The sequence below is a fragment of the Sturnus vulgaris genome, chromosome 17, assembly GCF_052056855.1.
Source record: "Sturnus vulgaris isolate bStuVul1 chromosome 17, bStuVul1.hap1, whole genome shotgun sequence".
NCBI lineage: Eukaryota > Metazoa > Chordata > Aves > Passeriformes > Sturnidae > Sturnus > Sturnus vulgaris.
Window position 1 is genome coordinate 4,872,207 of NC_142259.1, and position 12,403 is coordinate 4,884,609.

Consider the following 12,403-nt stretch of genomic DNA (forward strand, 5'->3'; position numbering starts at 1 on the left):
CTTCTTGCGTTCTCTCTTCTTCTCCAGACTCTTACTTGAGCTAATGAAGCTTCAGTGATGTCTGTGGAACAATGGAGCAATTTCTGTAACTGCAGGTTGCAGAGCACGAATAAGGGATGGTAATTGAGGAGGGGCCAGAGGAGAGGCTGTGGGAGCAAAGTTCCTCTGCCTGTGTAAAGAGATCTCTCATTACTGGTGATTAGGGAGGAAGCATTTAGAGAGACAGAAAGAGAGTAGCTGTGCTAAAAAAAAAAATTTTTTTTTGATAGTTTATTGATATGCAGATGGTGCTGTAGGAAAAGACCACAGACCTCGTTAGGGTGGCTTCATGTCCTCGAGTTAATGGAGTGTAGGTTTGTATCAAGAGAGGGGACCTGGCATCACCTCCACACTGCTCCTGAGGGAAATCACTTATCCAAAAAGCTCCCTGGCATGACTTGCAGCTGCATGAATGCTGTTTAGCAACACTCCCTGCATAAATTGGATGCTTCTCTCTGGAATTAGCCAGGTTTCTTTTCTCTGTGGAGATGTGCTATGGAAATGAAGCCTATGTGCTTCCCCGAGTATTTGAATCATATTCGTAATTACAGCAAGTCTTCCTTCATGGTTGTTGAAAACAGGTCTGGCCTGCTTAGCTTATGCCTAGACAATAGGAGAGAGGCATTTTTTTAGCAGGTATGGCAAATAAATGATACACAGGTGTTGTGCTGGGCTGGTTGACAAGCAGCTCTGCCTTATTAGTGGTTATGCATTTTCACAATTCATATTGGATTATGCCTGGAAGCTCTCTAGTCCCTGTCTCTTCCAAATACATATAGACATTTATATTCTGAACACTGAAAATCATCAGAATTCAAATACTCTTTTTTTTCAATTAGTCATCAGCTACTCTGAAACTTCAGAGCAGCTCCCAAGATTTTCAGCATGGAAACCAGGCTCAGGTGTGACCTCATGTTCAGGCATAAGTAGTTATTTTTCCTTTTTATTTGGCAAAGCAAGAGCTCTTATTTCAGGAAGGAATATAAGTATCTTCCCTGTAAAATCCAACAATGAATAAAATTACTTTCAGCCAAGTGTAGATAATTCTGCCCACATGAAGGTCAGAGACCATGAAAATATTGTGCAAAAGGCTCAGAAGAAAATATATCCTTTACTTCCCTCTGGGAAAGGAAGGTGTCACAACAGGCACCTTTTTTATCAGAATGAATGATCGAGTAGTTCCACTTCTGATGAAGAACTGAAGAGAACCACAGCTGGAAAATGGTGCCTTGGGCACGCTATGGATTTGTCATTTTTAGGCAGACCAGTGGGGTTTGTAAGTTACAGGAAGAGTTATTGCTGATGTAACCTCTCCAGATCCCAGCTGCATGTACCATGCTCTGGAAAAGACCAGAATGGAGGGATGTGCACTCACCACACCCTCAGGGGGCTGGCAGGAACCTGCTCACCCGAGGTGAGAGAAACTCACCTGTTTCAGGAGCTGTTTTTTCTGTGACATGTGTATCTGCCTCCTCAGGCAAATCCATAGATGTTTTGCTTCCAGTTGCATTTTATAATTTCCAACAACACCTTGTTCACCATAAAATATTCAGCAAGCTTCTTATAAAAATACTTTATTGAAGTTTTCAGAAGGGATCAAACACAGGGAAAGGTACGAGCAGGCTCAACATTTATCCTGTCAATTCATAGCACACGTACTTTGAGGGGTGTATTTTAACCCATATATTACAGACTGACAGAACATGTCACAAGTCTGAAATATCACATACACAAGACGAGACATCATTTGAAACCTGACTTCAGGTGGCAATACTGATCTACTTGACAAATACCACTGAGATACAGTCGGATGGAATTTTCTTTTACTCATAGCAGCAGCCAAAAAGCAGTTTGCTTGCAACAGCAAAATGTAATTGGCAATCACAACATCATAAGCTTTTGGGTACTACTTTACAACATGTGGGTTTCTATTTGTAAATGTAGTTTTCAGACTTAGGATCTGGAGCTTCCCCGTGCAATACTGTTAAATAGGAGTATTTGCCATGGCAACTAATTACTTATTTGTGTTACTACATCACTGAGCAGTGCCAGCAGTGGATTTAACCAGCTTTTTGGTCATACTGCCTCTGTGCCCAAAGAGGTTGTAGAACGAAAGGGCAACTGTGATGAAGTATGAGATGGGAAGCAGAGATAAAATGCCCAGGATTTTATGGTAAGACCAAAGCTAGAGCCCTGGTCTCTTGAATCTGGTGCTCTATCTGTGTAATTAGTTGACAGCCCTAAAATTTGTTAAAAATTAAACAGTAAAATAATTAATGCTTGTGTTGATTTAATCAGTTCAACCTAGGTCTCCAATGAAGTGAGGTATTTTAAAAGAAAGAACGCAAGTGTTCTGAAACTTGAAAAATTTAAGAGGTCTGAAAGGAACATTAAAAAAAGGAACATTAAAAAGCCAACACAAGATTTGCTTCTCTCTGAGCTTGTTATTCCCTAACAGTGCCAGAAGAGTGTCTTTAAGATCCTGCAGAAGAGGTTTGAAAATGTCTTTGGGCGGCCAGGATGGAGGCTGTGGAGAAGCCTGGTACTTGGCTGGCACCTTTCACACAGGCACAGGAAGCCTTTGCTAGGAGCCTTCCAGGGCTCGTTCCTGCTGTGTGGCCCTGGCAGGAGGGCAGCACTCCCATGGGAGCACTGGGCAGTGTGGGGCAGCACCCAGAGGAAATCTGAGCAGTTTTGAAGCAGAAAGGGGTCAGGCAATGCCAACAGCACGCTTCAAGATACTCAACGCCTCAGAGCTCGGCTGTAAACTCCTTAGAGCAGAGATCTGTCCCTTCTTGGGGCGTGGAAGGGACATCTATTGCACCCCATAAAACAGGGATCCAGATTATGGCTGCAGCTGCTGTAACAAAAAAGATAAATGAGACGTTTTCCTTCTGAGGTTTATTCTTTTCTTTCCGTATCATCTACGTGTAATAGGTGTGAGGAAAAAACGCTCCCATTTAGGAGAAAGATCAGGTCTGCCAACAGCTAAGCTGTAGTTTAGAGCAGTAGTTTAAGCTAGATATTTATTTTTATTAGCTTTTTTTTTCAGTTTTCAGTTCATTGGAGCAAAATGCTGGTGCCGCTCAGGCTGACTAGGTGGCAGCAGAGCTCTTTTGTGGCACCTGCCAGGGTTGGACCCAGATTTCACTACCTGTGGTTAATGCCAGTAAACCCCTTTATTCTTCTTTGCAGTGGAATTTTGTTGTTTATGAACTGAAATAATTTTATAGTGGGCTCTCTTCTGCCTTCCTCCCCTGCCCCACACCACTGCTCCTGAGCTCTTCCCAGGAAACGAGCTCCAGTCCCACACCAATAGTGCAGAAGTAAACCGAGGCTTTTCTCATCCTCACACAGGGCTGGCTTCACTTTCAGTAGTTCTGAAGGGCATAGTGAGGCTGAATCTTCAGCTTCTTGGGACAAAGGAGTTTAATAAAAGCCCTTCTGAAGCTGGAGTGGCAGAGAGGGTATAGGACAGGATTGACAGCTGAGTTGATCCACAGCAGCCAAAAAGAAGTCTCATACCAGAACTCAGAGATGCACTGGCCATGGCAGCCAGCACGGATGATCATCAGGAGAGTGTAGGGTGCCCAGCAAATCCCAAAAATGCCCACAATGATTGCCAGTGATTTGGCCACTTTCTTGTCCCTAGAGAGCCTGAAGCGTTGAGTTGTGCTCTGGGACACAATCTTCACCTCTGAGGGCAGAGTGGAGGCTGAATTTTTACAGCTCTTCTTGTTGCAACACTCGGGTTTCCTGGAGCTCTCCGAGCTTGTTGCCAGCAGGTCTTTGGCATCCAGGCTGGAATTGGAAGCTGCTGGTTGAGCTTTGCTCTTAGAGAGGTCGAGGGTTTCAGCTGACTCCTTCTGCTCCCACTTACAGCATTTCAGAGAAAGCTTTGCCTCTCGGCTCCTTTCCATCTCTTCAGTGAAGGACTGGTTGTGCACTTCGTGGAAAACATCCAGGCGCATTTTGGTGCGCTTCTGTATGTTCAGGTAAATGCTTAGGTTGAAAAACATCACGCTGATGAAAGGGGTGAAAAACTCCAGCGTGGAGGCTGTCATGAGGAAATACCAGTTGTAGAAGAACTCAGCATAGCACTCCCCGACGGGGATGATGCTCTGGCCTGATATGTACTCCCAGCTGATAATGGCAGGTCCGTACAGCAGGAATGCCAACACCCACACCATCACCATCTTCAGCACCGCTTGCCTGGTGTTGCCTTGCTGGGCTCTGTAGGCGACCTGAAAGAGGAAAGCCTTTTCTTACACACAGTCCCACACCCCAGCTGGCTGAGGCTCCTCACAAATGGACTATTAGCATTCCTGGTAAAGTTGCTAGGCAATATCCCAGCAGTCCAACGAATTGATATGCCATAGGCAACAGGAGCAATTGCTAGATAAATCACACCCTTACAGGGAAGATTACGAGCACTCATTTTACAGCTCCAAAATATGGTGTCTGCTAAGTGGAAATGCACTGACTTGGTTGGAGCCTGGCAGTTGTCAGCACCTGCCACTTACCTGAGCTGTCCCCAGCTACTCTTTTGAATCTCCAGGAAGGGACTTGACAAACTCCTGGGCTAAATGCATGTTGTATTTGTAGCCAGGAAACGAGCGAACAGCAGTGGGTCAGATCTGCCTGTGAACTGCTCGTTAGCTCCTGCAAAAGGCTGAGCATTTTGATCTCCCACACACTCAGAGACCTCGCCACATTCCCTGCCAGAGCCGGCAGTACAATCTATTGCCGTGCTAGCCAGGGAGGAGCTGCGAATCTGACTGCAAATCACTTATTTGTCCTGGGGATAATAAGCTCTTGCAAGTTAGTTAAAAGTCTGCTTACCTGGCTGCCTTGCTTGTACACTACTGTCCTGTCACCTGGGAAAGGAACACCTGCACAACAGGGACTGAACCTTAAGCGATTTAATTATGCCAGGAATACTAATCTGAAACCACAACTGAATTATGCATTTGTGGACCAATATTGCCTTCCAGGTGGAAAGATTCATAATTTCTGGAGGATTCAAAGAACTTTTAATTGCAGAGAATCTGGAGAATAAAGCAGGATGAGAGTTACGTCCCTCTCAGCTGCCATGACACGACTCACCGCTCTTGTCACCGAGAGGAATCTGTCGTAGCTTATTAGCACGATGTTGAAGACCGAGGAGGTGCACAGCAAGTAATCAACCACCAGCCAGAGTTTGCAGAGGCTTCTCCCGAAGATCCATCTCCCTGTCAGCACATAGGGCACGTACAGCGGGATGCAGAAGGCGCCTGCAAGAGGAGGGTCCGTTCCGGTGAGGCTCGGTGGCTGCCCCGGGGGACCCGCCTGGACCGAGGGAACGGCCGGGGGACAGCGGGAGGGGACCGGGGACAGAGGGAGAGGACCGGGGACAGCGGGAGGGGACCGGGGATAGCGGGAGGGGACCGGGGACAGCGGGAGGGGACCGGGGAGAGAGGGAGAGGACCGGGGACAGCGGGAGAGGACCGGGGACAGCGGGAGGGGACCGGAGATAGCGGGAGGGGACCGGGGACAGCGGGAGGGGACCGGGGAGAGAGGGAGAGGACCGAGGATAGCGGGAGGGGACCGGGGACAGCGGGAGGGGACCGGGGACTGCAGGAAGGTTTCGGGGACAGGAGCGGGGCCGGAGTGGCGGCACTGCCCGGGGGGAGCAGCCGGGCAAGCGGAGCCCGGGGGGCGCTGCCCGCCCCGCCGCCGAGTTGCTGCCGGGCTATTCCGGTGCCGGTGCGCTTTACCTACGAGGAAATCCGAGATGGCCAGGTTGAGGAGGAAGAAGTTGTTCTGGGTGCGCAGGCTGGAGTCCGCCACGAAGGCCAGCATCACCAGCGCGTTGCCCGCCACGGTGACGGCGATGAGCAGGGCCATGAGCGCTCCCAGCGCTGCCGTGCCCGCGGCGGCGAAGCGCCCGGCGGCGGCCGAGCCGTTCAGAGCCCCGCCGCTCTCCATGGCCCGCACCGCTCCCGCCGCGACAGCGCCGCGGGGCTGCTGCCCCTCCCCGCCCCGCCCGCTCCCGCCTCCCGCTCCGGCCCCCGGCACCCTCGCGTACCCCCAAACTCCCCAGAGCATCCCTAAATCCGCCCAAGCGTGTCTGCATCCCGTGAGAGCATCCCCGAGTATCTGAGGATACATTCCCATGTATCCTCTCAGCTCGGGAGCATCTTTGTGCTGCCCCAGAATATCCCTTCATTCCTCCAGAGCATCCCTGAGAGTCCACACCTTCCCCTCTCAACCTGTTTGCATCCTTGCATTACCCCAGAGCATTCCTGAATCCCCCCAGAGCATCTTCTCCCATTTCCCTTCCCTTCTCAACCCTGGAGCATCACTGCATTACTTCAAAGTATCCTTGCCACCTCCTAGAACATCTCCACATTCCTCTTTCCCCTCTCAACTCAGAGGCATCCTTGTGTTCTCCCAGTGCATCCTTGCATGCCGCACAGCAACATTCCTGCATCCCTCCAAAGCGTCCCCCGTGAGTTTATTGCTCCTGCCGTGGGGTCTCTGCCTTAATGAACAGAAGTGAAGTAAGAACTTCACTTGTCTTTTAATCAGCCAGGAGGGCACCCTGGGCAGGGGGAATATGGAGAGTGATGATCTTTCCTCTGCTCCTCAGGGCAGCAGGAGGAAGAGGTGAAGTTGCCAGGGTGCAGGCAATTCTTGCTCTGCAAACCAAGGAGTCCTTGGGGCCCCCAGTCCCAGCTCCAGGGAGGTGATTGACTCTTCCTTATTCCACCACTTGTTCACTCTTCACAGCTAAAGAGAACAACTTTTGTCTGAACACTTGTTTCAGTTGATGATTCTGCAGGATGAAGTTACCAACCATTGTACAACCTCTGTGCACGGTGCCTGCTCCAGGTGGCAGGAGAGGAAACATCCTCACAGGTATTGTCACAGGGACAGGATCAGTTCTGCTATCACCACTTCTGGAGAACAGCACAGGGATGTGCAGAGCAGCAGCTGCAAAACAGAGACGGGCACTGGCTGGAGACCCTGACCAAGCACCTTTATACCTGGGGAATTCTGGTAAGTTGTGAGGAATATAGAGAATATAAGCAAAGCAAGAAAATTGTGCAAACCCAGGAACAAGCTTGTAGTTAAGACCCAGGGGGTTTGCCACCTTCTGATTGCTCCAAAAGCTATTTTCACCTCAGGAACTACTGCAGCCTCATAGAATTCCTGTTCAAGCACACTGCCACAGCCCCTGTCCTGACAGCGGCGGCTGATCCCGCTGGGAAGGGGCTGAGAAGGCTCTCTGGAACTGCAGTAAATCATTTACGGCCAGCAGAGCGAGCAGTGCGAGCACTTCTCAGCATTCCTACAGGAGGGGTGGCCTTTGTGGCACCCACCAAAGGGTGGCCTTAGCAAGAACCAGCCTCATCCTGTCCCTGAATGTGCTCAGCACTGGGACAAGGTGCTGGCTCCGTGCTCAGAGCCGGGCTCGCTTTTCCCGGCAGCTGCCGGGCTCGTGTGTCCCTTCCTCGGGGACACCAGTGTCCCCAAGCCCGCCCGCTCCGCGGATGGCTCGGGCTCCGCTGGTGCCGCATCCCGACAGAGGATGTCACTGTGGGCTCGCTGAGGATGCGGCGGGCGACAAACGCCCGGGCAGTGGGAAACAGGCTCGGAGGTTTCTTCGTGCGTGGCTTCAGCGCTGCTCTGAGAGTCATCAGACCTGACCACCCACCTGGCCGGGCTGGCATGTCACCACAGCCCAGCTGGGCAGCCGCAGCACGGCGGCGGCAGAGAGGACATGAATTTTATCTAATTACCACCGATGTGATGGAGAGACAGGTTTTTTTTTTTATTTTTTGACGCCCGTGGTGTTTAACGAACCCATGAACCACTTTTACTGTGAGGCTGTTTGTGATCTGGTGTTATTTGTACTCTCCAGCTAATCAGTCAAGCATTAGTATTCATTGAAATGTTTACAAATTCCAAACGATGGGGTGTGTGCTGTGCAGCTTCTATCCCTGGGAGCAGTTTGCTATTTGTTAGCTGTCATCCATTATTCAGAATTTTCACCATCCGGATAGAAAGCAAAGCTCCTACTTTGTACCTAAGATAAATTATAATGTGGACAATCACAGTTATTGTTTATCCAGAGTAAATTGCCGGGATTGTTAAATAAATAAGAAGTGATAAAGCTCAGATTACAGGTTTCCTGATCCTGATGTTTCTCTCTTGCTTCAGCAGACAGGACAAACGCATTTCTAGTGTTTTTCAGGAAACGTGCGATCTTGGTAATAAAGGAAATCACACAACCTGTAGTTAAAGCAGATCACACTCAGATATGCAAGCAGATGGTCTGACAGCTCACGTTTGGACCTGCCTTACACAGCACATATGCCACGTGTAGATATCCCATAAGCTCATAAGGGCTTGTATAAATTCATACAGGGTGTTCTGATCACCCTGCATCAGGCCATGGGGTGCTCTCCTGGGCAGGGAGATCTCCTGACCACTGCTCAATCCTTGTGGATCTGTGCAGTGGAACCCTTCTGGATGGTCGGAGCTGTAGCTCAGCTCCAAGCTCTCCTGAGCCTCATTTCTGTTTATTCTGAAGTTGTGCCTGAGAAGCAGGAGCTGGGGGTGGCAGATCACAGGATGGTTCAGGCTGGGAAGGACCTCTGAGATTTTCTAGGCCAACTCCTCTGCTGAAGCAAGGTTGGACACAGCAGGTTGCCCAGGGCTTTGTCTGGTTGGGGTTTGAATATCTCCAGGAATGAAGACTCCATAACCCCTCCAGACAACCTGCTCCAGCTGCCCCCACAGTCAAAAAGTCTTCTCTTGTCTGCACCATCTTGCCCACAGATAGCTCTCTATAAACCTAGAACTAGGAGGATGTGAACAAGCTGTAGTTTTTCCATTACTTACTTCTGTTCCATGGAGCCAGTTTGTTTCTGAAACAAACTTTAAAGGAAGAGATTATTAAAAAACCTCTTTGTGTTCATGTCTTTACTGATGAGGGTTGAAAGTCCTCTGGCATTCATTCACACAAGTATCTGTCTCTATGAAACTTATCCCTTTGTTTTATTTCATTTTCTTCTGCCTTTCATCGTGGGACATGTTTATTCTGTTTGGAAAATTCCCTTTTTTGAGATGCCCTCACAAGTTACTAGCACACATGGATGTAGAGAAGGGCAGTGTGGCAGAGAAAAGAGATTCCAGAGTGGCTGAGGGCAAAATCTTCAAGGAGCCCTTGAGCTCCTGCTTTGCCAGACTCCCAAGATACAGCACAAACCCTCAGTATAAATATTTCACATGTAGCACCAATGAGTAGGACACAAAAAATGCCAGGGGAACATTTCTCATGCTGGAGATGCCTTTGCAGTGAAATGCTACCCTTTCATATATATTTCTCTTAAAAACAAACCCAACAACAACTTGTCTGTCAAAACTTGAGGAGCTATTAGGACTGAAAACCAGCAGAGCAATCCAAACCTGGCTGGGACTTGATGACATTGGTCACTGGATGTGCTTCATCCAGCCCAGCCAGGTGTCAAAACAGCTTGTGCTGGTGGCAGGTCTCTTCCTTACCATACTGCAAGGGACATAACTGAGCAAGTTTGATGTCAAACAAAGACAATGATGACCAGAATAATCCTTGAAAATGCTAAGAAATAACCTGTGAGCCAGATTTCAGAAAGATGGGAAGAGCTAATGTCTCCACTCTCAAAGCAGCACCTGCTGAGATCAGCAAATGGCCACAAAGCCACCGTGTCCCTGAGAAGGATCACAAATTCTGGAGGGGGATTGTCCCCATCTGGGCACAGTATGTGTCCACCTGCATTCAAAACATGTTCTGTACCTTTTCACTTCTTTCTTTTCCTTCCTTCCTTCTTTCATTCTTTTGTTCTTTCTCTCCACTCCCAGCTGTCACCTGCAAATCCAAACTCTCGAAGTGTTAAAAAATGCATCCTTTAGTACAGGGAGACTTTTCCTAGTTGGACCTGTCTCAAACTGCCATGACTGCTTTTGTTTCTTGGGAATGAGCTCCTTAAGATTACAAATCACCTTGTCACCACAAAAAGTCACATTTCTCTCCTTGTTCAATCCAAGAGCACTTTTGTGAGCAGGGGAATGCTGCGTTTAAGGACTCTGGGGGAGGAAAACACCACAGAGCAGGATGAGTAATGCCATTAGTAATGGAGTTACTGTCTGATCAGAGTTAACAACACCTGATTCTTGTCAAGGCCAGTTCAGTACTGTATTTTGAAACGAAATTTTCAGAGCACAGTGGGGAATGAAATCAGAAGTCATCCTACATCTGTCAGCTTGGACTGAGTTGGCAGCTGCTGCTCAGACTGATAGATGTTTTCAGAGAGAGACAGCAAGGTCTGAACATGAGGATGTGAAATCCGTGTGCAGCTGCTACCAACCATGCTGGAAGCATTTTGCCACACGGAGGAGTGAATGTTAAGGCTCTGCTGAAAAATATCTGTTAAATTTGGTACTCCAGCAGGGGATGGCTCAAGAGGCAAGGTAATACTCTTAATGGCAGTGAGCGGTGTGGGCTAGGAGTGACAAAAAGAGATTTGGGAAGGACTAAAACATTTCTAATCAAAGCCAATTCTGTTCCCAGGCAGATGGAAAACAGAGTAGCTGTAGAGAAATGAGCTGGGTTTCGCTGGGCTGTGGTTCAAGCTGTTGCTCAGTGGGCTCCTTTGCATTCCATCAGACTTCACAAAACTTCAGGCCACTAAGCAATTAGGGGGGAGAGTTTAAGCCCATTTGTGGAGCCCATGGGTATCTCCAGAGCTACCACCAGGTTCTTGTGAGGAGACCTACAAATGTCAGCTCACTCGCTTCCTGCAGGAACTCATTGGTAACCTTATGTAATATTTAACAGACTTCCTGAGCTAATTAAGTATATTACTTTATATAGTAACTACCATATCTCTAATATAGATCAAAATTTAATTCAGTTTAATTCATTATTGCCTCTCAACGTGGGCCCAATTCTCTTTTCCCTTACAAAGATGCAAATCCATTAATTCTTGGTGTGCATCAGGGAGGATGGTGGAGCCCTGGGTTTGCCAGATCCCTTCCAAACACAAACATAGACAACTTTGCTCTTGTCTCTGCACAAATTAAATGAACGAAAAGAGTTTCTTCTGAGTCATGCCCGGGCAGTTGAGAGCAGAAGCTGTTCCCAGAAGTTCCCATCAGGTGTTTTACAAGCTGGAGGGTCCTTCAGGCACAGTATTTGAGGGATTTTTCTGCAAGCCAAAGCTTGTATTTTCTGTATGACACTTTTTCCCCAAGAATATGTGGTTGCATAAGCAACATGGAATAGAGGGAAACACACTTCTCTGGAGAGTAGAGGGCAGACCAATCTCTGTGTCTGAGATTAGGAGAATCAGCAGCCTAGCTAACTTGTTTATTTGGCCATTTGGCTTCTGTGATAATGAACACTGGTGCCCCAGGTGTTGGCAGCGTCTAGCCAAGAGGGTCTGAAGGTTGTTATTCTCTCCCTCTCAAATGGCTCCTGTGAAATGATGCAGCAGCATCTGCTCAAGCCCTTTGGGCAGCACTCCTTCACCAAGACACCACCTCTGTTATCTCTCTGGAGATGCTGCCATTTCAGGCAGGAATTTCAAGTGTTTGTGTCTCTAAAAGCCCTCTCAAGGTTTAAGGTCCAACATTTAAGCATCAGTTATCAAGTGCATTTTCTACAGAGAAAGGTGCCCTTGTCTCACCCCTGTCAGCCACTGTGGCCACTTCTCCATTTTTGAAGGGGTTGGATTCTGTTCAGCTCCCTGGTTATGAATTTGCTGCCAGAGGGATGCTGCTCACTGCCTGCCCACTGCCTTCCAAAGCCTGATCCACAGTCTCCAGATCACTCTAATTTAGAAAAATCTTCATCTGTACAGGGATTTTCCCTGACTCCTGGCTTTTCTCATAAAAAACCTTGTCTCAACCCCATGTCTGTCTGCTTGAGACAATGCCAAGCCTGCCCTTAGATCTGTGTAACAAAGGCAGATGGAAAATGTATTTCCTATTGAGCCGTGGTGTGCCTAATATATTCCCTTCCATTAATGATTGCTCTGGGTCTTGATCTCCAATTCATCATCTTTTCATTCTTTTGATGTTCATTATAAGGCAGCAGAGACTAACAGAGTATGTCAGGCATCCAACTACAAAGGCATGGGAAGAAGAGTGAAAAGGGACACAGTGACAGGAGGAAGATGAAGCTTTTAGGAAGCATCAGCTCAGCGCAGGCAAAGCTGCCACGATGCTCAGGATGTTTCTGCCTGTGCTGTTATCTACTGTCTTCCTCTTCCAAGCCCAAATCCGTGTTGCTGAAGCTAGTCTGACCTCTAGAAAAATCGTTTGGAATCAGATTTGT

At 48.2% G+C, this 12,403-nt stretch overlaps 1 protein-coding gene and 1 long non-coding RNA gene across 2 annotated transcripts; one reads left to right on the forward strand and one right to left on the reverse strand.

Annotated features, from left to right (window-relative positions):
* Positions 1–1,597: 1,597 nt before the first annotated feature.
* Positions 1,598–6,015, reverse strand: HRH3 (histamine receptor H3). Its single transcript, XM_014873780.2, has 3 exons — positions 5,796–6,015; positions 5,146–5,312; positions 1,598–4,283 (listed from the first exon to the last, which is right to left on the reverse strand). The coding sequence occupies exons 1-3, from the start codon at positions 6,004–6,006 to the stop codon at positions 3,411–3,413; spliced, it is 1,251 nt and encodes a 416-aa protein (XP_014729266.2). The 5' UTR covers positions 6,007–6,015; the 3' UTR covers positions 1,598–3,410.
* LOC148221795 (uncharacterized) lies at positions 4,363–8,204 on the forward strand. The gene is made up of 2 exons (XR_015807295.1): positions 4,363–5,335; positions 6,811–8,204. It is a non-coding gene; the product is annotated as an uncharacterized LOC148221795 (long non-coding RNA).
* The last annotated feature ends 4,199 nt before the right edge of the window (positions 8,205–12,403 follow it).

Excerpts from the sequence above, each read along its gene's own strand:
- HRH3 (XM_014873780.2), bottom strand. The coding sequence starts at position 6,006 with ATGGAGAGCGGCGGGGCTCTGAACGGCTCGGCCGCCGCCGGGCGCTTC. Across the intron at positions 5,313-5,795 it reads CATCTCGGATTTCCTCGTAG|GCGCCTTCTGCATCCCGCTG; the intron begins GTAAAGCGCACC and ends CTCCTCTTGCAG. Across the intron at positions 4,284-5,145 it reads TCCTCTCGGTGACAAGAGCG|GTCGCCTACAGAGCCCAGCA; the intron begins GTGAGTCGTGTC and ends TTCCTCTTTCAG.